The sequence below is a fragment of the Simochromis diagramma genome, unplaced genomic scaffold (genome assembly GCF_900408965.1).
Source record: "Simochromis diagramma unplaced genomic scaffold, fSimDia1.1 OVJJ01000355.1, whole genome shotgun sequence".
NCBI lineage: Eukaryota > Metazoa > Chordata > Actinopteri > Cichliformes > Cichlidae > Simochromis > Simochromis diagramma.
This window is the reverse complement of record NW_024387174.1, coordinates 944298-972297: the sequence shown is the minus strand read 5'-3', so window position 1 is coordinate 972297 and position 28000 is coordinate 944298. Positions and strand designations below refer to the sequence as shown.

Genomic DNA, 28000 nt, shown 5'->3' with positions numbered 1-28000 from the left:
TATCATCATTTGTCATTTTTAATATAAATCTTTTCACCCTCACACAAATTGCACATTTTTTTTCTCCAAATGGACACACAGTCAGCAGTGGACAACTTACTGGTTGACATCTTCCTTATACACCGTGAACTGGCTAAAAGAAGGAGAAACAAAAAGAATAAAATAAGAGACATCTAACTTGATCTTACCACCACTTTACTATGGCATGCATAGGTTTCAGACCTTACTCAGAAAGAGACAACAGACACTTTGTCTAAGAAGTTTTCTAAACGATGCCGTGACTGCTTGCGATCCAAAGAAACAAACAAACAAAAAAAAGAAAACAAAGAAAAACAAACCAAAGTACAGAAAGCTTGGTTCCACCGTGAGGAAAAATACCAACTCTGGATTCCTGGGTGGGTGTGAGGGCCAGGGGCTAGAGGAAAAGATGGATGTTGTGTCAAGCGAAAGCCTCGGCCTTCCTGTTTCTCTGCGAGTGGCGAGCATGAACACAGGCCTAAAAAACACAGCTGCGATACATTTTGGTTTAACGTGGAAGCCACAGTGCAGGTGACAATTCTGGATTTTTTTCTTCTTAAAGTCTTTTTTCTTTTTACATCTTTACAGACTAAGAGGCCAAAAACAAACAAAAAAACCCTATTCTGTTAATAAAACAAACCCGCAAGGTCACGAAAGCTCTCCTCTGAGGGGTGATGGGTAAAAATGAACACCTGTATGCATTTTCAGGAAGTTCAGAAATAAAAACTGGATAGATTTACTCCCTGGTAGCATTTTGCTGAGTAAAAAAAAAAAAAAAAGCTCTGGGGGCAATTTGGTGGTAATCATTAGGAAAAATAAAAGAATTTAGATTTCTGCTATCCAAGTTAAAAGTATTTACTGTTTCTATGGTTTAAGCTGAACTAACAGCCTCTCCATTAACACAAAGAGAGGGGTGAGGTTTTGGCACCCACTGATGACGGTACTGGTTTGATTAAAGACAGTTGGAGCCAAGTTAACACAGGATGAGGACTGGAGATGGTCATGAATAAGGTCATCTTCAGGTAAAGATACAGATTAATGCATATATATAAATATATATAAGTTCTGAGGCTCTGCCATAAAAAACAAAAACCATCACTGATTTAAATGTAGCTGATCCAAGGTCATTATGTTGTGCACCTGTGGATCATTTGCAGGGTTGCCTGAAACACAGATCAGTTGGAAGTCCCGTCCTGACATTTCTGATACATGTAAGAAGTTGCAGGGCATCAAATCTGACTAATTTACTCTACGACCAGCTGCTGAATGATGGCACACATGCCACACAATTTCACTTCAATTATACAAATGTTCTGCCTCAGGCATTACAGTCTCACTCCGAGGGATCAATTTACATTGTTCATCCATTCAGTGTGATCACGAACACGCTGGTGACGTGCACGGCTTTGTGCGTGGACCCTGTGGACTCCTGCACTGAAAACTGCCGTTTGTTCTCACGAGCTGTAACCTGAGAGACTTGGCTCTCATTATCAGTGGTCTTCAGCATAAAAGTGGGGTCAGAATGATGGAACCGGACGTTTGGGATCTGGGATCAACAATGCAGAGCACAACAGAGTGACGTAACAGAAGCGGCAACACTGAACGCAGTCGAAAGGTGCACGGGAAGAAGTCCCTGAAGTAGAGGTCAGCCACATTTAAATCGAAGGATTTACTTTTTTTCTTCTTCTTTTTCTTTTTTTTTTTTTTTTTTTTAAGGGCGGGGTCTTGACTTTATGACGTACTCAAGGAAAAAAAACAAAAACACAGTTTTTTGTTTTGTTTTTTTGTCTTGTTTTTTTAGGAGACAGGAAATTTAAGTTTGACTTTAAATGGCTTAAATGGCTGAGCTACCTCAGAGGCCGATTTCACACCAGCTCAGTTTTTCTCATCTGATTTAAATGACCAAAAGTCGAGTCAGCATTCAATAGAGGCACAGGGGCCAATCAGCTGCTTCTAAACCAAGAATGATGAACAAGAGGGTATTTTGGCTCCTGAGTTTGTTGGGGGTTAAAGATTAGCATAGAGAGATACAAAAATAAATATTAACAATGTTTGGGACAAATCTTTTGTGTGGCTGAGGGTTTACCAAGGAGGGAGGGAGGGTAACAGATAAAATGCAGTCAGAGGTCAAAGCAGGGCTCCTACACAGCGCAGTCATCATAGAAAATCCAGCAGAAGTGTCTGAAGACGCTCTCAGCTCGGCTGTAGTGACTTCATGGACAACATGTAAAATCTGCAGCCAAGTTCTTAGAACTAAAAACCTGTTTTTTTTCCAGGCCTGGAATTTGTGTCAACTTTCACCTGTGTAGGAACCCTGGATTCAACCAAAGAGGAAAATATTACAAACTGGGAACAACCAGAACACTTCAGGGGTCACTGGTGTCAGTACAAAGCATTAAAGGACTGTTTTGTTTTTTTTCTGTGATTTCTATAACTAAATATGTCGCTCTATTGATATAATTTTATTTTGTTAAATTCATATTTAAACGTTAACATGTACACACGCTCGTCACTGGTAATCGGTAGAATCGGGACCTTTATTATAATAAGTTGGAGGAACTTGCTCTCGCTGGCGCTCAACAAATATACTGTGAATGCAAGTAACAATAATTAATATATTGATAATTAGAATAATAATAAGAATAATCATCGTCATCTGCACCATGCCTTGTAAACCTGGAAAAACTAAACAAAACAAGAGCCAGGTAACCCCCCCCCCACGTCTGCCCACTTCGCCGAAGAAAAACAAAAACTAAACAAAAGATTAAAAATAGGGAACGCTGAGTCGAGACTGTAGATTCTCTCTCGCTTCTCTGAAGTCCCGAGTCCACGTACGTCACACATATCTTCGCCGATGTCCTGAAGTCAGTGGAAGGTAGCAGGAGGGAGGCGGTGCAGAGAGGGTGAAGATTTACGGAGGGGGGGGGTAGGCCATAAGGTTCGCATTGGCCGGAGTTTGAGCAAGCCTCGGTGAGGTGGACTTTTCAATCCCAGCATCAGCATCAGCTTGCCTCCGTGTTTATTTGTGTGTGTTTTCTGTGTGTGTTTGCCTGGTAAGCCCCAGGTTTACAGGGACCACGTTAATGGTGGGTCAACCATGGCGGCCACTCGTCTGTTTTCTTATTGTTGCCCCCCCGCCACCCCTCCCCTCCCCATTTATGTTTGACCAGAGATATTTTTTAGCAGTCTGTCCACCCCCGGTTTGATTCCTCCCCCAGGAATGCGGGGACTGTGGCGCGTCCACATGAGTTCAGCCCCCCCCCCCCCGATTATTTTTTAAAGTCAGCTACTGTCAGTTAGATGGAGGCAGACGCATGGGGAGCCAACCGAAGGTGGAGGTGTAATTTCATATTTATGATGGAAAAGGAGGTGGTGTCACTCTAAGGATCTGCCCAGAAATGTCTTCTGACCCTCAGCGGCGTTCAGCAAAAGCAGAACCAGAAGCGAGTGAGATGGTTGACGTTCTATGACGGCGTGCAGAGGAATGCCTCCTCGGCTAATAGGACTACACTGACTGAGGAGTTGGAAAGAAGGATTTCTGGACAGGCCCTTGGAAAGAGTGTGTGTGTGTTTGTGTGTGTGTGTGTCTGCGTGCGCACGGGGCTAGTGTAGGTAATCGTCCACAGAGGCGAAGGCGCAGGAGCCGCTGCCAGTTCGTGCCATCATGGCGAGGCATTGGGCGGCCTGACCCACGGCCTGGGCCAGGGGAGGCTGCTTGGGCAGGTTGTGAGTCTCTGGAAAGAAAAAGGAAAAAAAGAAAATTGTGACTGCAGGTAATATCAGGAATTGGTAGGTGCAGTGCTTGTTGGACAGTCATACAGCATCTGGAAGTCATTTTAATTGAATGGCTTTATTTTCAGATTATTGAACTGAAAAACTTCAGGATCTGCAGGAAAATTGTGTTTAACAATGTCTGTGAAGAATTTCTGAGCTTAAAAACATTACATTACATGATAATCAGAATCAACATGCAAAGGACAATTTGATATATGGTTAAAAAAAAAAAAATCACTGGTGTTTTGGAAGCAAGTCACATTTTCCAGCTCACTCAGAATGAGAATACCTGCTCAGTTCTGCCTTCGGCTGGATAGCAGGTGCACTGACACCTTTATCTTTAAGGTTAGTTCACCTGGATTTAAACACATGTCCTGGTAATATGCAGTCCCTAAGATATGCTGCCTGTCTGTCTTAAGATTTCTGCAGCAAACCACATGCAAAAGTTTTTTAGCATTTATCACAATCTGAGTTTTTTTGCTTCTTTTTGAGATTTGGGTTACCCACAGTCCCCATCAATCTCTTTTATCCTCCTACATCCAAAATGCTAACTGAAAACTGTAGACTGGATCATGCACTGCTCATGGCTGACCCACCTAATATTGCACTGTTGAGAGTGGAGCAGACCGGCTCTCTCTGAATGGCGTCCAGCTGGTATCCGACTGGGCTGTTCCACGGGTCCGAGTAGGCCAGCAGGCTGAATGCGTCCTGCAGCAGAAGACGGGAGAGCAGAAAGTGATCACACCACAGCCCATCACCTCATTTCACCTGCTTTGTTACAACATGCTGTAGCTGAACATTCTTTGTGTTAGCATTTCAGCTCAAACAGAATTTTCCCACAGTTTGACCCGTTCCTTTAAGACAACTGAACTGACTGTACATTTTAAAACAAATATATTACATCATGACTGACTGCAGAGGTCACAAAAATCTGTTTTTGAGCTATACTTTCTCCCCTTAAAAAAATGAAATAAAATAATGTTAATACTGAACATTTGAGGTCATTAGTATAGACATCCTTTTGGAGAGATTGAAAATGAGCCCCGTTATCTCGGATTTTAAATGACAAAACCTCAATCCCATCTATGACATTTGCTTTTTAATCCTTCCACTGAGGCAGTTTTCTGGCAACTATTGTTGCTGTCACAATTTGTTTAACTGGAACGAGATGTCACTGAAAAACAGACTGAATGCTCATATGCTAGGATCATCAATGTAGGTACCTGCCAAAGTCGAACACCTTCACCATCAATTTGCTCTAAATGAGACCAGAATTTTAGAAAATGAGCACCCTATACACTGCCTTTGATTTGAACCTGGCTCATTTTGGCATTTTACTGGGAGCTAGTACAAACAGATAACATCTGAAGCTTTTATAAATATACAGTACGAAGGCAGGCATATTTTTATGTGAAGAAAATGGCTTAAATGATTGAAGTCAACTGTAAATGCCTGAAATACAAACACAAAAGGTGAACAGACCCCACAAAAACAAACAATATAAACCAAGTAAGCAACTGAGAGATTCCTGTGTTACCTTGAGCATCTTTTTGTTAGCAGAGTTCTTGCCGCACTCACGGCGGAGGTGTTCACTCATGCTCTGGAGCTCCCTGCCAAAATGGATCATTCTCTCGATGGCTGCCTGGCTTCCGCCGCACAGCTGCCTCTTAGACTGTGCCGACTCCACCTCTGTAGAGTCAATTCAAAATGAAAAGAAAAGTGTTTTTAAGGCTGCGTGACACGCACAATGTGTGCATGACATCTTGAAGAAGAAAAAGGCTGCTAGAAAGAAGCTGCTAGAACTATAACGCAACATCCAAAGTCTCAGATCAAGTTTCTTATGTCTCCACACGCTCTGCTCACCCATGTCTGCGTCACAGTCGTCAGGCTCCGTGGTGTGTTTGGAGGTGCCGTTGAGAAAACCATTGGAAGATGATTCTGTCACTCCGTTGGTGAAGTGATCGACCTCCATATCCACATCATTACTGAGAGAAGACACAAGAAACTGTCAGCAGCTTCTACAGATGGATACTGTTTGGATTTGTAGAAGCTACTTTTGGCTGGAATCCAACCAGCAACCTTTTGCTTGCCAAGTGAATGCATTAACACACCACTGGAGGCACTAATATCATACTGTTCTGATTTAAAATCACTGCCAGCACAGCTTCTATTTAAAATTGATTATTTATCGATATTTTTATGGCTTCCTGAGTGATTTCTGTCTATGCAAGCTTTCAGCATTAATGCAACCATTACAGGACGGACACGATTTCCATCTTTAGTTCTAACAAGGCTCATAAACATCAGAACAACACAATTAATACTAACAGCTCTACATTAAACATCTATAGGATTCACAATAGCTCATTTTTACTTTTTTAAAGTAACTCCTATCCCTAGGGACCAACATCCTCATCACATAAAACGTCTAAGACCTAGACCTATCCAAGTTGTTGGGTTTATTCCCAAGTTCAAAAACTGTGGAAGTGAATTTCGTGCCGCCATTAGTCTACACTGCCCTGTCCTCTGCATTAGATTAGTTCGACAAGGAGGTAACAAAAAACTCCTGTCTGTTGAGTGGAGCGTAGAATATTAAAAATAACCAATAACCATAACCAAAAATGACAAATAGTAACCAGCATCAATAAAAATAACTGAAGTGTAAAGGCACATGTTTCTGATAGATTGGATAATTTACCAGATTCAACAATCACATCACAGAAAGTTCAAGGGAAGAAATTTCTCCTCAATGAAAGCTGGAAACCAAATTACTTACTCATTATATTCATTTTAATGTCTAGTTTGAACCATCTATGAACATTATCTGGGCAGATAATGTTTAACAACAATGGTTAAATAAATACTGGTTAAATATTTTAGTACATCTAAATATTTTGAAGCCCTTGTAAAATTTGATTTTTATAGTTCTTGTCTTAAAGATTTTGTGAGCAAGCAGGCGGGGGAGTGAATGTGAAAACTGTAGTTTGTTTTGTTTCACATGCCGTTTAGTTTCATATTACTAGGCGTCAGGTTAGCCTTAGTAAAAGGTTGTGGTTTGGATGCCATGACACGTGGCTCACAGGACCAACAGACGCTTTACGTGTACCTCTGAGACGCCGGCAGCTTTGACCTAACAGCAGTACTTGAACCCCTGAGAACGAGGACAGACTCACTAATGACAATAACATTTGGAAATTAACAAATACATAATTATATTGCATACTGATGTAATGTGTCCCACTACATGGTTTAATAATGAATTCATAATTGTTCAACTCTGAATAAGAAAATGGATAAATGATTGTTATAAAGTGATGCTGGCTTATTTTGATTAAAAGTCTAAATTTACTGTTAACTAGTTTAGATGAAAATAATTTGGGGGGGGATGGAGGAAAAGTTAAGGTCACATGATGAAATTTACATCTTTTAAAGTCAAATTGTAAAGATATGCTAGTTAAAAAAAAAACTCAAAACCAAATAAACGCCTCCAGCTTTTACTGCTGTGTGAGTGCTTTGTTTCCATACCTGGTTATCGGCTGTTGGCTGCGACTCCCATTGAGGCTGATGTCGGATGCTGGGAGAGTGGAGCCAGAGCCTGGGGGGCAGGGCTTATGACTGTGAGGGGAGGAGCTGTGGCTCTTATTAGACGTCACACCATTACAGCAGTTGCTGTCAAACCCTGCAAATAAGTTTGACATATTTGAAATGATTTCAAATGTTCTTAAAGTGACAGACAAAACTCCAATTACTAAACACAATAGAAGTAACGCATCCATTCTGATGTGCTCGCTCGCAGCTGATTTCCAACCACTACCCATAGTTTGGTTTTTACATGCATAACAAATGACAGTAATTCACTTTTATGAAAATACATTACATATACAAAACTACAATAAATATATTTAAAACATACAGAAGAATGAAAAAACAAAGCAACAAATAAGATGTTTTGTTGAATAATAATGAAACAAACAATGACTGAAAAATCCTAATGCTCTGATCTGAAAATTTAGATCTACTGTGTGTGTGTGTGTGTGTGTGTGTGTGTGTGTGTGTGTGTGTGTGTGTGTGTGTGTGTGTGTGTGTGTGTGTGCGCGCGCATACATTTAAATCATTCATCACTCCTTCCTTATCTTATCTATGGATAAGTTGCTCTGAGGCTAAGCTGTTTATAGCATTTATAGAATTGACACTCACATTAAACTACAGTTTTTTTTTAATTGTGAAACATCTTCTCCACAATAGCAAAAGTTTACATGATCTTGTATCACTCTCTCTAACAAGTCACAATATAAAGTGACAGGACAAAGCTGTAAAAAACAAAAACAGAAAGCCAATAGTCTAATTTTATATAGTATTTCCCCCCCTTATCTTGTCATTAAAGAGCTCCACAGCACTAACTGGCAGTGGTGTTAATAGTCATTTGTTCAGTTTTTTATTGTGTGCTTTGCACAAATGCTGCCGGCAAATGTGAGCAGAATGTGTTGAGTTGGAGCCAATAAATTATAAATATTTAACATTTATTACTGCAACTAAAAAAAGAAGAAAAAGGGAGAGAGGGAGAAAAAGGCTTCACTGGCAGTTTATTGGCTTCACCATTACAAAGAAGAGAAATGCATTCACAGCCTGTTACCCATCCCATTTTATTTCATTGAAAAATCAATGAGGTATTTATGCTGCTTCAGATGCTTAAAGGGCATAAGAAACAACCACACCACGGCAATGTGTAGTTAACGCTCCTGAAGAGACAAGTCAGTTGCCACACATGCTAATGAGATACAGCTGAAAGTGATCAGCTGGTCTCCGGGTACGGCAGAGCAACTCACAACTGGTTCAGGAGATCCACTCTTTTCTATTAAATAGTAATATAAACACTGTTTTGTATTTTTGTTGCACCTTGCTTTTAGAGGAACATCTGTGTCATTCAAGATGAAAAAAAATGTGGTGGGCTTTAGTTTGTGCTGCAGACACAGATTCAAACATGGGTGTAGAGATTGTGTCTGTAAGCTGATGTATATTTGTGCTCAGGTCAGGGAAAGAAAGAAATATTTTTTTCCCTTTTCCCAAAGATAAGTGAAGTTTTCACACTGTGGATGATGTGAATAATGTTGGACTGTACCTGTGAGGTAGGGCTGGGAGCTGCTGGCTTTGTGGCTGGGGCTGCTGAAGGGCCGGGGTGACCCGGGGTAACTGTCCTGAGACTTTGGGCTGCGACCTCCCAGACATCTCACCTCGCTGTCTGTCCCGTTCACCATCTCTATGAACTGTCTCACCCTGGGGAAAGATGGAAAGAGGTGAGGAAAGATTAAAAGGGGGGAAAACAGAAGGGTTAGGAAGGATGGTATGAAAATAAAGAGGTGGAATAAGGTGAAAAAGCACACAGAGCAACAACAGATGGAAATAGAGGAAATAAAGAAAGGGATGTAAAGACAGGAGGACAAATAAAAAGTACTTAACTTGGTATTTAAGTATAGAGCTACATATGTGAAAGAGAGTAGTCGTTCAGCTTAGAGAATTAAAAGAAGGGCAGAATGTTTGATTCCATCCAAGTTGGGCAGTGAGCGAAGCCATTTTCAAAGCAATGCAGGAAATCTTATCGTATCTTAAGGGATATCTTATCCCCTTTCCTTTAAATATAATTATTGAATAACTCACTGTCTATAGTGAGGCTGTGTGAGGGTGCGTGACAGATAAAAGGGTTTAGATTATGGCTTTGTTAACTTTTCCAATAATGTTATCCATCTAAATAAAACAAATAAAACAAGTATAAACATGTAAAACATACATTTTATATACAACCATGTTCTTACTTGAGCATGAAGAGAAGGTCTGGGTTCCTCTCCAAGAGGTTGGGGTACAGCTGCTGGGTGGTCTCAATGGCTTCACCCATTCTACCTGACAACACCAGCTTCTGGATCTCTACAAACCAACAGTGAAATCACACATGAAGGTTTTGAATGCTCCCGTTAACAACCTCCACCTCCAGTAAGAAGGGAGGGTCATCCCAACATCTTTTTTATGATGGGCTCCATTAGCTTTACTCTGCCTGTAGTTGCACTCAGATACATTGTTGCATCTTTGAAAAAAACAAAACAAAAAAGAAAAGCCCTATAACGACCCAATGTTACTGTGTCACTTCTCCCTTATGGTTTCTGATCATCAGGCTCCTGTTCAAGTACAGTTTGTATGGGGAAAATGTGTATATCATATACACTGATGTTTAAATTCAAGAACTGTATACTGTAGAGTATTAGAAATCAACATATGCTGGCTGACTGTGTCTCGCAGAGAGAAACCATACCAACCACTTTGTTTCCTTTATGATTTTTAAATCTACAAAAACAGCACAGTGTCAACTTTAAAAATGGGGAGTAAGAAATAGATATAGAAATATAGGAGCACTCACTCTGCCGGTTTTTGATGGAGGCCAGCTCCTCATGCACGGCCTGATCGGTGGATTTGGCGAAGGCTTCAGCTGTGGCGCAATAGCTGTGGTGCACCAGGTAAGAAGCCACCATCCTGATGAGACAACAAAAACCAAAATACACTGATCAGACAAAGCAGAAGCAGATTTTCTACAATAACACTGCTTTTATTGTTTTTATTGCTTTCATTATTTGTTAATGTTGCCTCAGCAGAAGTAACATTAATTGAACTTTTCTGTCAGGACAGAAAAAAAACGGGTTCGACTGAGTTGATTTTGAACAGGGATGCACCACAACAAGTGACATAAAGCAGGTTTTATTTTTGGCCTGATTACTGCTTGTATTTCAGAACTTGGACCACAGCAATAGCATAACAGAGTCTGCTGACAGTCTGAAGCTGAAACAGCTACTATATACAAAACTAAAGTTGAGTTTGTTTTGTTGTTTTCACTGTCAAGACACAACTTCAACTCTACGCTGGTCTCATTTGTGTAGCTTTCTCTGATCCGTTCTTTCTACCATGTCACAATTTTGCTCACCAAGTTAATAACTCAGCCTAGGAAATAAAATGATCCTTTTGTGGTAAAGTCACAATCAGTCACAATCTCTCACTGCGCAGGAAAACTGTGGGCTGTGGGCACACCATTGTGGTAAGGGTGAGGGGAGGGTGTCAAGTTAAAACAGGAAGTCTGTCTGTACACCGTGCCTCGCAAATGAAAGTCAGTTCATGTTTCTTTTCTTTTCACTTCCGAGTGTGTTCAGCTGTTGGCCTTTCCGCTTTCTTCATCTGATCACTCTTTACTTCTCTAATGTCCACAAACCTGAAAGACTAACTTGAAATTACAAACACTTAAGTCTTATTAGCCAGAATGACCCTTTAAAGGTAACCCGCTATGTTTTTCTTATTGTCCGTCAGATATAAATTTGTACACTGCACTGGTGTAAGATCAGAAACTTCTTGGTTCTATTCCTGCCTGTGAGGCGACATCTGGATAAAGGCAATAAGTCCCTTTATTCAATCCCACCCCCAACTCCAATCCCCATCAAATGGAGTTTAAATCCATTCAGGACAAGTAATCATAGCAACAGAGAGCTAATCCTGCCAGGCCACAGCTTGAAGGGAAACCAAGCCCTGCATCTTTCCCTTCTGAATCACAGCTCCAGCTCTTTGATGAGGAACAATCCATCTGGGCCTTGATGCTCTTCATGTTAGTAGTAGTCCTGTCACCTACAGCATCCTTCTAAGACTTTTTCATTTAGCCAATACGAGATGAACACTGTTCAGTCTACAATAACTGATCGAAAGCTCTGGATCCAACATGAATGTAAATTTCTGGTCAGCTGTCTCCTGTTCATGTAAGCATGAATTAGTAAATGATTGTACTGCTAAAACAGTCAGATAACAAGCCTGAGTGTGTGTCTGTGTGACATGAACACTGTGTGAGACCTACTGCAGTCACCATAACTCTGTCAGTAGATAAGCAGTTAACTGCGACTATACAACTTGTAAAACACACACTTTCACACCCATTTGAACCAAGAGGAACTTTATACTTAGAACAAGTAATTCATGCACCCACACCAACATCGCTAGCTGAACAGGAAAACAGAAGTAAGAGTTGTTTTATGTTACAACATTTATTTATTTATTAACTTTATCTGTGAAAAAACAGTGTGTAACAGTGTGTGTTTAAGTGCATAAAAATAGCCAGTGTAAAGGCGTTAACTTAGGAGAAGCAGGCAGCTGGTTTTATGCAGAAGAATACCTTGAGGTCACAAAGTCAAGTACTCCCTTTTCCTCCATCTGGTCAATATGCCGCTGGTACTACTGAAACAACCAGCACTTTCAACCATTTATGGTCTAGTTAAAATCCAATCAGCTGTGAAATGTGGAGTAATGATGGTAATAACTCTCCGTGTGGTTTTCCATGTCTGCTACAACTAGCTCTGCCACATTACATCAAGCAGTTAAGCAGAAGTGAGAGTTTAAGTGCCAAATTTGATGTCAAATCTGTACATAAATGTACTTAACCATGAAAGTCCTTTAATCCACACATTCATAAGCATGTATGGATTTTAATAAGCAAACCAGTAAGATTGTGCTAAACAAAATGGTCTTTATTTCAGTGGGCTATAAAATCATCACTTGTATCAGATATTAAATTTGTTGATTAAGACTTGCTATTCTGTATCCTGATAAAATTGTTAAATTTGCAGATAAAATTTGAGATTTGACAATCGTGTACAACAAAGAAACTGAACATTATAACACTGTTCCTCATGAGCCTTAAATAGGTCAGGTTAGTCCCCTTTTGCTCTAATGTGTGGAAGATGTCAAGAACATTCAGCATGGCTCACTCACACGTTAGGAGCCAAGTGGTGGTAACATCACGTGGATAAAGCTTTGGTATAGGAAACATATCCACAGATTAACTTTTCACTTCTCCTACTTGTACTTAAACTTCTGAAATCATAATAGGGACATCTATTTGGAGACCATCTGGCTGAAAAAATACAAAATACAAAATAAAAAAATAAAATAAAAAACAGCTTTTTAAAAATGGACATATCAAAATCTTTCATTTCCTGCAAAGTTCGTTTTCCACAATTTTCACAGCTATTTTTTTCCTGAGGGAAGCAGACTGAAGTCTGGTTATTCTTAACCTAAGAAGTCATCCTCGTGGCACCTTATCACTGGGCAGACATCATAGGTGAACAAAGCATGCCAAGTCTAATATTCCACAGTTAAAAAAAAAATAAAATAAATGCACTTAGCTTAAACTACATGCAAATAATTTGAGCCTTCTAACTCTCTTACTTCTGGATCATGGACTGCCACTCGCCCTCGCGCTCTCCGATGGGGAAGCGGTCAATCTGGGCCTGAATTTTTGTCCTCCATTCTCTCATGTAGTCTTCAATGTCAAACACGAATGGGTGCTGCCCGAAGTTTGCATCCACCACCTCCCCTGGAGTCTGAAGGCCCACGGTCGGGTACAAGTTAGGCTGCAGCAGGGAGCGATAAAGAGAGGTAAGAGTGATAGAGGAAACAGAGTCTGGAATGCAATCTGGACAATTAATCAAAACAGGAAGAAACAATGAAGGGTAAAAACAGGAAAACGGAAAATCTCAGGAAATAAGCTTTTGTCTGCAATTACGCCTTAAAATGTGATTTTAGTAGCTGACAAAGCTCATACGTGGTAGGATGCTGACAGTGCATCTTCTGAACAGAGAGCTCAGCCTGTTTTCACAGCGTCGTTTAAAAAAAAAAAAAGGGGGGGGGGGGCCCTTATCGCACTCACTGACCATAATATGACTATCAGCTGATTGCTGAACTGACTTCATCAGAATTGATGACACTTCCAAATACTTGACTTTTGATTAATTTTGCTTTATAGACAGAACTAAAAAAATGTTCTGTCAGTCAACAACCCAGCAAAGCATTTTATTTTGATCTTTTTGATTATTGTGCATTTCACTTCATTTTATGATTTTTTTATTTTTTATTTTAGTTTGTCCTCCAATACATTACTAGTACTTCATAGTCCTGTTTATTGACCCTGTCCCACGTACTGCACTCAGCCTAGAGCAAATTAATTTCAACTGAAGACATAAATAATAAAGGAATACTGGTGGGTACTCTTTGTCTTACAATTTGAAGCATATTGAACTGTGAAGGGGAACAATTAATATGATTTAATTATAATATAACTGGGTTCGGTCATTGAAAGGTTGCTGTGTTTATTTTCTGCCGATCATCTTTGACTGCTGTTCAATACTCATTTGATGCTATGGAGCATATCTTATGGCAACATCTACCAATATACTACCCAAAGTAAACAGCAGTTCTCATTTTATTTTTCAGCTTATTCCTGTTGTTACCTGTAACTTCATTAAAAACCTCATTTGTTTTTCAGACCAAGGAAACAGCAATCCCACGTGCTAACAGTGCAGCTCCCTAATACACAGTTTTGGAAAACTACTGATGTTAAACAAGGAGGACTCTACACTCCAACACGACATAATCCAAATTGTTGTATGATTTCTGATTATGATTTAATGAGCAACAGCACTATACATGAGTACTGGTGAATAAAAAGTAGAAAGTACGGGAGCACTGAAAGCAATGAAGCTCAATTACTACAGCCAAAGCCTTTCCAGAAACAAGTCTCACTCAGCTGGCATTTTAAAATGTCTCTGGGCACTTATTTTGAAGCAGCACCAGAGTTAAATTTCACTTATCACACAGCCATAAAAACTGCAAGTACAGAATCTGTGATAAAAAGCCACTGAAAGGTTTGCTGACTTTGGAACAAAGACCGTTTTAAAAAGTTGTTTTTTTTTTTTTTTTGTTTTTAAATATAAATCCCTGATTTGACAGACCGTAATCAGACAGAGCTAAATGAAAAACACTTAAGATTTGCATATCTGGATGTATTGTTCTACTATTCTACCAATCACCAGAGCTCTGGTTTAATCAGAGGCAGTGGTGACTGGTGGCAAGGCACATTCACCGTGTTGTGTTTGGATCGCTGCAAGTGTCCTTAAAATAAATTAATACCGAAATACCAAAAACTAAACAAAAAAAGACAAACAACAAAAACTTTACAAAACACTAAACTTTTTTAGAGTTCGATTTAGGCTAGGAGTTGGGAATAACACCGCTGATAACAGCCCACATAAGAACAGCAGTACAAAGCTGTGTGTGTCTCTCACAGTTGTCTTTGTCATGGTTCAATAACCAGAAAGGTCAGCTGCGTCGAGGTGACGCACTTCACTGCACAGCTCTGGAGGAACATGAATGTCTGGCTCACATCCAAGTCTGTTTGGCTGCTCAATGGATTATTGTTTTAGCTAAGACTCTTATTTTTCTTCTTCAATAACAGCCGGCACCCGTTTTCATTTGCTACCAACCAAGCATCAAGTGTCTCCCTAAACATCCCAACTTTGGTAACGTATGCATGAATCCCACTGGAATCAAGACCCAGTGGGTGTGGGAGTCGTTCACATAACGAAGAATAGGAGCTGACCGTGTCGCCTTGTTAAGAAACAAAGGAGTACTCAAAACTCTGGTTCCATTTGAAAAAGTGGGCCATTATTCTCAAGTCTAGCTCCATACTCTTGGACGTTCTTGGTGCAGCTCCTTAGCTCCTTAGGCAAAACAAACAAAACAAAAGCAACAAAACATTTTAGCTCCTCCCCCTTTGGGGCAAACCATTTGTGGTTCGCTGCTGCTTACAAACAGAAGTTTTAAACAGCAGGAGGTTGGGGCTTCTGTGCTCACAGCTGTGTGCCTGAGATGGCAATATTACAGTTATCTCCTCTGTCTGACACAATACACAGCAAATCGTAGAAAAAAAAACAAAACAAACCCCCTTTAAAACAAAAAAGAAGAAGCATTTTATACACAGTAAAGATCTTCCTGCTAATATCAATTTATATAATTTTTTAAAAACTGTGCTTTGTTTTGCCATTTTTCAATTTTTCTACGTTCCACTTTTCTCCCCCACATTTCAAGGCCTACAACCTGCACTAGATGCTTTACTAATGTAACTCTGTTCATCCATTTGTGGAAAAAAAATGAAACCATAGTACAAAAAGTGTTATATAAAGCAGTTTACTGTGTCAAACACCTGACAACTTTGCGTTAAAGCCTCCTAATAAATGTGAACCTCTGAACTTCATAACGTAAATACAGAAAGTACACTTCATTTGCTTTAAACACATAAATTCTTAATAGAGAACACTCAAGTGTCTGTTTATGGTTGGATAAAGCCAAAGAAACTTTAGCCAAAGGTTACACAGACACCACAATCACTACAGATGTGACAGAAGAAGAAAGGCCTTCCAGTTTGACAGTGTTTGAGAAAAGCTGACGGTGTGTTCGGAGCTCCCGAGTTTTCCAGCCTCTAATCCATTTTGCATGATTAAACATTTTGACTGCAGTGGACATTCTGCAGGAAATGACACATTTAATTTCCATAAATAGCATCATCTCCTACAGCTGTGCTAATTATGGAAAAGATTACTTTACAACAAAGAGTGAAGAAAATCTCAGTACTTACTGGTAGGTCTGTGAAGGCAATACCTGCAGAGGAAGAGAGAAACAGTCAGCATGAAAAACAAGAGTACTTTCCATTTCTGCACACAGCGTGAGGCCACAGTTCGTGTGTTTACATGTGCTGAGGTAATCTGGTTACTGTCATCTTGCTGCAGTTCATAAATGTCACATAAGCGAGAAAGACTGTCTCCCCAACAGATTTAACTGTGAACCCGGTCTTCTAATCATGAAGGAAATTATCACTAAAGCATTATCTAAAAAAAATACAAATTTGATGTAATTTTTAAATTATACAAAGTATTGCAAAGCCTTCACATTAAAAGCTTTTTGACAGATTTGCTGGATGCTTATATTATGAAGAACATACATACATATAAATATATGTTTACATTGCTTTTACTATCGAGCTTTGTAACATTTCTTTGCTGTGCAGTAAAGTGGAAAAAATAATTTAAAACAAAAAAAGAGCAAAAAACATCAGAGACATTTAATTAACAAAGAATGATTATTTAAAACAACAACAACAACAAGAACAACAAAACCAATATATCACAAGCTGGACTTGCTGCAGTGGCCTCTTGTTTTGTGTTTGGCTCAGTAACAACTTCTGTGAAACTATTACAGCCGTGTTTGTAAAATGAGCTTACATCATGGCAAAGTTTCTCCTCAGAAAATATTAAATTTTCCAATCCCTTTGTGAGAAATAAATAACTACACAAATGTAATCAAAGTTCCTTTGGAAGTCTCCAACTACAAAGCTTTGGTGAGCGTGGTATAAAAGGGACATAAGTGAGCCAATCCTCCATCTACCGCAGCTTCTGGTCAGAGCAACCATCCAGCTTACAGTAGCGCGACAGGACAGAAGCAAGACTACTTTCAAAAGCTGCAGTTCAAGGTGCTGCAGGCTGAGATCCTTTTGGGGAAGGAGGGGAATAATATTACAGTCCAACAAAAACCTGGCCAGTGAGCCAGCCATTAGGGGAAAGATAAGACAGGAAGAGCTGGAGCTAACTGGTTAGCAGCACTTGAACTTTCAAAACACAAGTGGGCAAGCAGTGGGAAAAATATAGTGGACAAGCGTGATCGCCAACTATTTATTTAAAAAAAACAAAACTGTTACTCATCTCTCTCTTATTGAGAGAAATGCCATCTCTGTTTAAACATTGATAAAAAATATATTGGAAACACTGCAGTCCTTCTGCAACTTAATACACAGACCACTGCATGGCAGCATTATTGGGCATTATTTTCTGTACCTAGGCTGTGGCCATTCTTTGTGTAGAAGCAGGTGTTGTTGATGAGGTTAACACAGCAGCCAATCACATCGCCTGTTGTAAACGTGGGTCCATAAGGTTGCCCGGTGCCAGACGAGCAGAAGGAGTGGCCGTCATCTCCATGGTAACCATAAGAGTGCTTGTCCCAACCTGCAGCGATGCAAATGAAAAGTGTGAGAATATGAGGTGAAAAAGTGTTAAAATGCAGCAATTGTTAGAATCTCAGACTCAACACAGAAACACAGAGACAAACACGGACAGACACACACAGCCCATAGGAGGGCTGAATGATAATGGTCATAGTCTCACAATATGAATATTCCTACAAACCCACATTAAAAGGTACAGTGCTGTAAAATAATGATATACTTTGCAGCTGATTATTCACACAGAGAAACTTCTTATGGTTGAACACAGTTGTGGGTTAGTTATAAGCAAAGCCTATACAGAACTTTACACACACCTCCTCACATGTTGTAGCTTTTACCTGTCACCAAGGGCCAGCGTTACAAACAGTGAGCTCCTCCTACATGTGCTACATGTCAGTATTTATTTACTTATTTATTTGTTTTTAGAAAACCTAAAGCAATACGTCAGTTTAAATTACTCAGCTCTAGGGTCAGAAGTACAATGTGGCCCCTATAAGTATTGTAAATATGACTGAACTAGAAGCATACTGGCACTGATGACACGGGAGATCAAAAAACACAACATAATGTTTTCAAAATTTGTTTTGTGACAAATCACACATAAAGCTACGCTACTGAGGAGGACAACAGTGCTGTGAGCAGGCCGCCAAAATGGTTCGAACGCAGTGTGATTAAACCAGAGGGGCAGCGTCAAAACCTTTATGAAGTAATCTTGCCACTCAGCAGCAATCTTAAAATCCCTCTGGGAACATATTTACGAAGTGTCATTTAAATTACACTTCAATCATCAGTAAAGTCTGATTTAAATACATGCCCTAAAATATGGTCATAAAAGGATTTTCATCTTTGCTTTGGCAGCGTTCTCCCAGATTTCAAGTGGGATTCTCTGAGTGCTGACTCTTTTCTTTTTTTAATCTAATTATTAGATTTCCTCAAATAAGACATGAAATAAAAGCTGTCAAACAACAAAATAGCTGGACCAAGATGTTTCGTATCTGCTGAAAGTTAAACCCAACTCTAACATTTGTGAGTATTTACAGACATTTCCCTATCACCAAACTTTATTAGGCCAGAAATTCGCATGTTAAGTCTAAAAATAGACATGTGACGTCATAATTCCAACGCTTCAGTAAACGCTGGTGTAATATCATGACCTGGATCAAGAATCACACAGTGCTGAGAGCAGTAGAGCTGAAATATCCTCACTTAAAACAGAAAAAAGGCAGATGTATGTGTCCACACCTTCACCCACAGCCCTGTACCGTGAGCCAGCAAGCACAAACCTGCAAGATTCAATGCCTTGCTCAAGGACACTATGAGAACTGAACCTGGGGAATCTGTATTCTCAATCAGTGGAACAGCTTGCTGTTGCTTTCATGCTGACTGCAGAAAGACATAGCTCATTCAGATTCTTCCAGAAAACTGGATGTACTCCCAGAATTGGGAGATTTTTGTGTGGCATTTTTAACCTTCAATTCTTTGTTTTGTTTAACCTTCTGCAGACTGCAGGCCATTTTTGATGTGATGCCCCTTATTTCACTGAAAATAAATATTTTTTTGTATTGAGCATAAAATGGAAGAAAGAAAATTACTGATGAGCAAAGGTTTAATGTGAACAGAATACCTGTGTGTATTAAAACCTGGAGTACTCTGTGTTTGCACAGTACTTGTTTCTCAGGGAGACTTAAGGGGATGCAGCCTTTGCTGCAGCACACAGGACTTTGGGGCTGTTTTAACATTAGAAACCATGTGGCAGGATCCAGTGAGTTACTGTCGAGCAGCAGGATTAATCCTGCCGTTTCCACAGTCATCACTGCAGGACAGTACTCAACTCAGCAGCACTCTGGCATCAGTTCTTCACAATTACTGAGTTTTCATTAGCATCTATCCATCAGCTGAGACTGTGCGGTTGGCACTAGGCCTGCTGTTATCTTTGTGTGAAGAGACTGGAGCTCCTGGGTGGGTCCAGCTTTCAAACTGGTGGTGGGGTATCTGGGGTCCTGTTTGGCCTGATAACCTCAGGGGAGCGTAGGGTTGACGTCTGCAGCGTCCAATTAATGATGATATTCATGACATTTTATTGTACCATCAACATTCACTACCTCATGTGTTGGTTTCTGACTTCACTAAAACATTGAAGCAGCTCAAAAAAATCCAAAACAACAACTTTATTACACCTAATTGCACAAGTGTTTAAAAAAGTTCTTGTTCCAACAATCATGGATACAAGTTAATGATTAAGTGCATACACTGAGAATGCTTTTAAGCACAACACTTGTGTAATCAACAGACAACGAAAAAAAAAAAAATACTGGAAGGGAGCATGACAAAGGTCAAACATCACCTTAGGATATACTGATTACACAGTGATAATCTTAAACTTTCCACCCACCAGAGGCCTGTGCTTTGCAGAAAACTGTGAGGTTAGCGGGGGGGGGGGGGGGCAACATGTCCTCCACAGCCTCACAGGAAAAATATATTTATATAAATAAATAATTACAAATATAAAATAAAAATTTCAGCTACTGATCGTGTTTATTCATAGGCTGGTGTTTATGTTGGTAATGTCTGCTTTTGTATAATTTATGAGCTTTTAAATAATTAGTTAACAGACTTATTTCTTATGACATCCTTTTTGGCAGTTTCATCAAAGTTAAGATGCTTTAGGCCACTATGAGCAAACTAACGAGAAATCTTCATTTAGCCACTTTCGATATGCCGACACAGCACCTTGGCCTGAACTATACATAAAAGCTCAGTAGAGTATTCATCCTTGCTCCTCACTCAAGAGCTACACAACACGTTACTGAGATCTCTGGATATAAACCCTTTGGCTTGTCCTGACAGGTATCAATTCTCAACATATGAACTTAGCTTCAATTTTTCCATGCTGGTTGCAACCAATTTCAATTTTATTTCATTTTTCTATAAGCCTTTGTATAGCAACATAATCCTAAAACAGGTTGACTAAAACGTTAAAGCCTTGTTGACCTTATAGAAGATTTCCCAGTGAGCCTACGTAAGGATCTGAATTGTGTTTTTTATACTACTTGTTTTTCTTTCTTTTTTTTTTTTTCAAACTAACAACCACAATGAACAGACTCAGTCACGGCTCCAACCAGTTTATCCAAATCTAATCTCTAGTAGTTATGTTCAGACAAGATGACACCCACAGAAATCCCAGACATATCTAGTGTAGAATATAACAGATAAAGACACCAAAAGACAGCAGCAACAAATGCACAAAATATGTCAACTTACCAGGGAGTCTGTTCATGTTTACACCCTGAGCTGAGAGGCCGATACCCATGTACCTGTAGGACAGACAGGCGAGAGTTAAGCTGCGCGTTTATGCAGAAAGAGACTGAAGAAGCCATTTTACACATGTAAGCTGAAGTCAATCATACCACAGACAGACATGGCTCATGTCAAGCTACATTCAACACGGTAAACACCAATTTCTCACATACGTAATCTCTTCAAAATGGTGTCTGTCTAATTAGGTTAATGTCATTTATTTTTTAATAATTTAAGTTCATGACAAGGGCTACCATAACATTGTTCAATGAGGGCAAAAGCTAACATTAATGTGGTTATTGATGAGTAACAGAAATTATTAAAATTCAATGTCATGGGATTGTAAATGTAGTCACCAGATCTGAAGTTAAAAAAAAAAAAAGAAAGAAAAAAAAAAACATAGAACATTTCATTTAGTAATGAAGAGAATGAAGCTGCCACTGATTTATATATCAAGTTTTTTCATTTGTTCTATGCAAAACATTGCAAACCCCTACAAATTTGGCATCCTCAAAAAAAGGCTATAAACAAAGGAATATTCAACACACACAATGTAATGAAGTTGTTTTTTTTAAATATACACATTTTGTTAACTTAATTGAACATATTATAATTTTGTTTCCCCCCCAAAAAATCTACCTTTGTGGTATGAACACCCCCCCCCCTCCATTGGCTCATTCTGAGCCAAGAAAACAGATTTAGATGTATTTTTCTGGCACATTTAAAGCCATCATTTACCAAATCCTATTTCTTATATTTGAATGGAAAATTATTACTTGAAATAATGAAAACAGCAGAATAATCACAAGTTAGTAGAGATGCATGCATTTCTCTCTGATTGTAGTGCTGGAGTGACAGAGTAATTGAGATGTAAAGCAAAGCTGCTAGTCCAACTATGTTCTAAAAACCACTTCTGAAAATGTTTTAAACATTTGAACTTCTGAAACACATATTTAGCCTTGTGTGTTCCAAACACCATTATAGAAATTCAGTTAAATGTGAAGACTTTTTTACTTATCTGGGGTCAAGCATGACCAACTGGTTACAAACAACCAGGGAATGCCTGATGTCTTACCAATGAACCTGAGGCACTTTGAAGATTTTAATCATGTTCATTATTTTGCCGTCTTCTCGTACGAATTTCTAAAATCCTTTTTTGCTGTAAAGGACATGTGGTACCTAAACATGATGTGTGACTTTTAAGATAATGGATATCCAAAGAATTCATTACAGTTTACAGGCTGGAGTCTTGAACAGTTAGAAAATAATTTCCTAAATATTTTTTATGAAATTATTTAGGAAGTTTTACAAAGACGCTCCCAAACATGGCCATTTAGACCCTTTAAGAATTTTAGGCTTGACCCAAAGGAGAATAAAAGGAGAATAAAAATGAATTTAACTGGAGGACATAATTTAAATCATTTCTGATTGAACACAAAACAATGTAAGAGGAAAAAAAAAAAAAATCAGGACTTTCTAGAGAAGAGAAACTGAACTGCTTTATCTCAACCTCCCACTCTCATAGGACCAAACAACAATTACACTCCACAAGGCAAAACGGTGCAGGATTACGGCTCATGTAAACCCAGATTAGACTTGTCACATATTTGGACTTTATACTTTCAGCAACTATCCACTTTGTAAAAAAACAACAACAAAAGGTTTATCATTCCCAATGAGAAGTTCATCAGTCATGATAAATGAGTGTCACAGGCATGACTGAGGAAAAACAAAAAAACAACCACAAAACAGAAAAAGCTGTTCTTTCATTTTCTCAACCTCACATGCCTTAGCATTGCTGCATGAGCATTAGTGCACAGCACAAGGGCACTACAAGTTTAATGCCAACATCCTTAAATAAGCACGTCAAGGTGGTGACATTGAGCAGTCCTGGATTATTACTCAAACGTGCAGTTTGCCATTTACATACTGATACATGAACACACCAGCATGCACAGCTGGTAGAGCCAATTTCATTCCTATGACTGTTTGGGGTTTTTTTTTCCCCCCAGTGTTCAACTATTTACCCTCTCACCTTGGTCACCTAGTCTCGAAGTTATTGCTACATTTACAGATTCCTTTGAGCTGTTCTGCAACTTTAACCATCCAACACCAGGCAAACGGAATAAAGGTTGGATGTACCAACTGTGGGTCCCACACTGGTTTGTGAACGCCTGGTATGAATACTTTGTTTTCACATTTTTGCCGACACCAACTTAGAAAATGTCCCTTTGTGACCACAAGGGTTGCCCCCTGGTGGCCATTAAAAAGAAAGCAGCTTTAAGGCACTGACTGGTTTCATTTTCTAGGACCGCAGCGCTATGCCCATCTTTTATACAGTCTATATGACAACAATATTTGTCGCCATGGACTGCATCCTACTTGTAGATGAACAGTTGCCACTACTTCCTCGTGAACACAGCATCTTTCTCTCCTGCTGCAGACATGACTCGCTCTTCGTTTGCTCTGTTCAGAGAAGAGTGAGGAGCAGCATCTGACAATGAGCTGCTTGTGCATTGCTGTAATGAGAGTAGCTTTGCTGAATGGGGCAAAATTGCACTTATTTTTTGGAAGACATTGCAGGCTCTTAATCGGTTTTATATCCAGGCTATCTATTAAATGTTTTACTCTAAAAGAAGTTTGATCAAATTGGAGGTAATTTTATTGGTTATTATTTGATACACTGAGTGGGCCAGCACACCTAAGAACAAGTTTGTCTCTTCATGGTCCCTCTGCTTATTGCTTTTGTCTAGTTTCAAATAAAAATAACCACAAATATTTTTTGCATTCTTTTTTTGCAGTGTTGCAGGTTGCTAGTTTCAAATTTTTTCGACAGTTTACCTAACCAGCTTATGAACCACTCACTGTCATCTATGAGCCCAAACTATTAACACTGCTGAAAGCAATGTGTATGTCTGGAATGTTTAGGGCTGCTCTTACCCATCTCTGCCTTTACTGATGATCTTCACCTCAAAGTAGTAGACCCCGCAGGCAGCTGGGATAGGGTGGGTGGCCCGCACTGATGCAGCATCTTTGGGTGTTTTTCCATGACCTTTAGGTTGCGGTAAAACACAGAAGTGCGCAGTTAGTACAAATGACTATAGTTCATGAGATACATGTGCTGAGTGCCAAGACGCAGAGAGGCTTCTCTGCAGTTACTCTGGCTAAGGACCAAATACCACTTTAATTTAAAGCCCAGTTTACGATGTATGTAGGGTTTTTTGCCATGAGAAGCTGTGTAAGGGATTAAATCGCAAAGGCTAGCAATCATTAAGTCGGATCAAAACGTTTGAGAAGCACAAAACACACCTCACTAGCAGATTTACCCACCAATGAAAAAAAAATAGAAAAAAAAAATTATATATATATATAAAATAATGTCAGAGTTACTTTGAGATTGGACCAGAAGAGAGCTAAGGACTCTGCAGAGACACTACACTATAAAAATTTTACAACCCAAGTTTGGATCTATAAATAAAACCAGCCTCAAGGAAAATACTGGATGTCCCACTATTTGTCGAGGTGCATATTTTACTTGTAAGTACTGCATAATTTACTTTCCATGGTTACATACTTTCCACATTCAATGGTCTGCCATTACGAATATGTGGATGAACATACTATAAAACATATATAGGTTTGTATCACTATGGCTGAACAATACAGAAATATTATGCTGATATACCAGGTGACATTTTTATAAACACACCTGAGCAAAAGATGTGTCGTTGGTGAGAAGATTGTCACTCCAAACGTCTTAAATCTGAGCGGCTCATAATCTCAGTCTTTAAGGTTAACATGAAGCCACAGTGTAGAGCTATTAACAGCACCATGACGGTTATAAATCACATGTTTACACTGCTGTATGTTACTCAGTAGCTGTGTTTAGTTATTACAATAGATAGTCAAATAAACTGGTTTTATTAATAAGGTTCTAAATATCATTAGAGAGGGAAATTCTCAGTATGCTGCCAACAGAATATCTGACAATATCCAATACATTTACTTAATGGCTGGTTCTTTATATGTAGGATATAAACAATAAACAGCAGCATCATTTGACCTGACTGCCTTCATGTAAAAACAACATACATTTGTAAATGTATGTCTAGACCATAATACAGGCCCTGAGTTTACAGTACAATTTGTCATAATTTAAAGATTTCTTTAAATGCTTTTGTATGTCTTAATAAAGACACTTGGTTACTTATCACAGTTAAGTTAATTATTTTCTTTCAAATACCCCAGAACCACATTCAAATATAAGGAAATATATACTAGATGTAGATCAAGTGAAGTAAACACCTCACCTCCATTTTACAAATTTTCTACTGGCAATATGGCTCCCAGATTGAAAGAGCAACAGGAAAACACGATCATTAAAATTTTACCATGGCATGAAACATTAATTTATTAGTCAACTCAATCATTTAATCTTTATAATTATATAAAGTTTAAAGATGATCAGCTTACAAGAACACTTCTGAACCCAGAATTAACAGTGGTTTCCATTTTTGGCAAACAAGTCTTGAACGTATTCATCTGTAACCAAAATAGCTAAACCATTAGAGTAGGGTAAATGAACCGATCAATAAATTAATCAGTACTGACTAAAAACAAAGACCATGTTAATTATTAAGTGAGATTACAAATAACCTGTATTAATATTATCATTATCATTAATTACAGACATTATTACAGAGCGGTTAATTGGTAACACAGTGTCTACAGAATAATAACTTTTCTTGTGTAGATTTTCTACTGTTCTTTTAAGTATTGTCTGTTATACAAACTTCTGCACAGTAAAGCTGTTTAAAACAGTCTTTGGGTGTGAGGTGTACAAATGTGAATTATATCACTGAGTAACACCAATGCTATTCTCTCTTGCTCTGATGACATTTTTCTGTTATTACTGTATTAACGTATGAAACATTATTTTCTCAAATATAGAATTAATGCTTTTGTCCATAAAATGTCAGATAAATGTAATCTTCCAAAACGAAATCTTAACCCACCAAAGAATTATTCATTTTCTAGCCAACTATACCACTGAACATTAGCATTTAACCATGTGAAATGTGAATATGTTTATTTAAAAAAAAAAAAATGTTTACATAACTGACATGTCAGTTTGTAAAGTATTTGCTATTTTACATTACAATGTATTTTACATTTCTGGTAGGCCTTGGGACACAGCTGACATTTAGTTTCAGTAGAACTCACAGAACAATCTTTTCAGAGGGTTTTATATGAGAATTTATATTTGGAATTGGAACCAAAACCCATCTAACTAAAATCAAAGGGTTTCCATTTACAACTATGGCATTCTGTTAAAACATGGTTAATCACAGAAGGCCTGAATTTTAGAGCTTAACACTGCTGTTAGAATAAACTGTTCAGTAAGTGGAGAATTGCTCCCTGGAGGTCAGTACATGTAAAAGTTTTACAGTGTTTGAATGTTAAAGTTGCAGCTGCTGTAAGAAATTCAGGTGGATTTGTTGCACAAAGGCAGAACATTCTAGTTGCAACAAGGAAGCGTGTGTGCAGAGGGCCAGACAGACACAGAATAGCAGTACACACCCAGGAAGCAGTTGCACCTTTATAAAAAAACAAAAAAAAACAAACAACAACACACTAGCCTTTTCTTGTAGGCCTGCACCAGAAAAAAAAAAAAGAAAAGAAAGAGAAAAAGCCCTCTAGATAGAAACTAGTCCAACTATCTCTGCATATCGTATCAACACTAGCCACTTCACTGGAAGCCTAGCAGAGCCTCTGACCGGGATAATCACGATATTTGACACAGCATTTCCTGACAATTAATAATAAATAAAATAATGTTACATTAGCCTAACAGAGGGTTGTCAAGCTCTGGTTCATTTTGGATAACACTGAACGTTGTAATTTTGGCACTCAAACCATCAGATGTAATTTGGCTAAGGATGTTTTTTTTAAATATATATTTCACAAGAGAGTTGGCCAGGTTGTCTGTCGTGAAAGCTTGCCGGTGACTATAAATGGAGCTGACGAGCTGTCTCACAAGGTAGCAGGAAAGCTAACAAGCTAGTAGGTCAATTTTGGCTGTGGCTACACCTCGCCAGCTGGTCGGGTTGCAAGATGTCCTCTGTCTTGTTGTTGGTGAAGCTGCTAGCTTAGCAGACTTTGTTTTTAGCCTCAACGGCAGTTGGCTTTGATCCGCTAACCGTCAAGCTAAGCTAACATGTCGTTAGCATTTGGTAACACAAGTACAAAAATTCCCGATTAAGGCTTTCTGTCATACCTTTATAGTGTACACGGAGGTTGTTCTGAGACAGTCCGATGTAGCTGAACTTGTCCTTCGGGCTCCAGGATCGGGGAAGTGGAGTCTCGTTTTCGTTAACGGCCGGATAGAGCCGTCGGAGCCGTTGATTGAGCTCCTTTTCCTGCTCGTTCAGAGCCGAGTCTCCGTGGACAACTACCGACATCAGAAACCCACCGCCGGATGACTGTCCAGACATGGCTACGACACGAGTTTTAGTAAACTGGCTTGTCAGCAACAAGCCAGAGCCACTTGTGTCCGTCAGTGTCAAGTTTTAAAGGGGAGTTAGCAAAGCTAGCAAGCTAGGAGGCTAAGCTAATTGGCTTCGCTGGTTGTTGCAGAGGCAGCCAGAGCTGGTTAGCCGAGCAGCTAACCTGGCTAACGCGTTTAGCTTGGCCAGCAAAGGCGAAGCGATCGCTGAAAATGACTCAGGTTGACATTAGGTCTGACTAAAACACAAATAGAAACAAGAGGACGAGACTGCCCCACGGGATCTGAGCAAAGAAGTAAAAAAAAAAACAGGGAGCTAGTCGGTGCTGGGGGCAAAGTAACTACTAACGTTAGCCTAGACGGATCGACAAAGTATGATGAGCTCGGCTAGCCTCGATCTTTTGTTTGTTGTCGGAGCATTATCCGCTGATCTGATTGGCTGAAAACAGCTCCACTCACTTCCTATGGGAATGTGAAGAAAATACACAGAGTGAGCTAAA

General features: G+C 39.1%; 2 protein-coding genes across 2 annotated transcripts in view; both read right to left on the bottom strand.

Annotated features, from left to right (window-relative positions):
• Positions 1-27923, bottom strand: ranbp9 (RAN binding protein 9). Its single transcript, XM_040049343.1, has 14 exons — positions 27273-27923; positions 23936-24047; positions 20960-21012; positions 17532-17699; positions 16280-16302; positions 13036-13220; positions 10199-10311; positions 9603-9711; positions 8912-9066; positions 7318-7471; positions 5656-5777; positions 5330-5481; positions 4389-4500; positions 1-3752 (listed from the first exon to the last, which is right to left on the bottom strand). Exons 1-14 carry the CDS (start codon positions 27487-27489, stop codon positions 3622-3624), a joined length of 1806 nt encoding a protein of 601 aa, XP_039905277.1. The 5' UTR covers positions 27490-27923; the 3' UTR covers positions 1-3621.
• Positions 1-28000, bottom strand: part of LOC120744794 (E3 ubiquitin/ISG15 ligase TRIM25-like) — a 188961-nt gene that overhangs the window by 47210 nt on the left and 113751 nt on the right. The gene's annotated exons all lie outside the window — the stretch shown is intronic.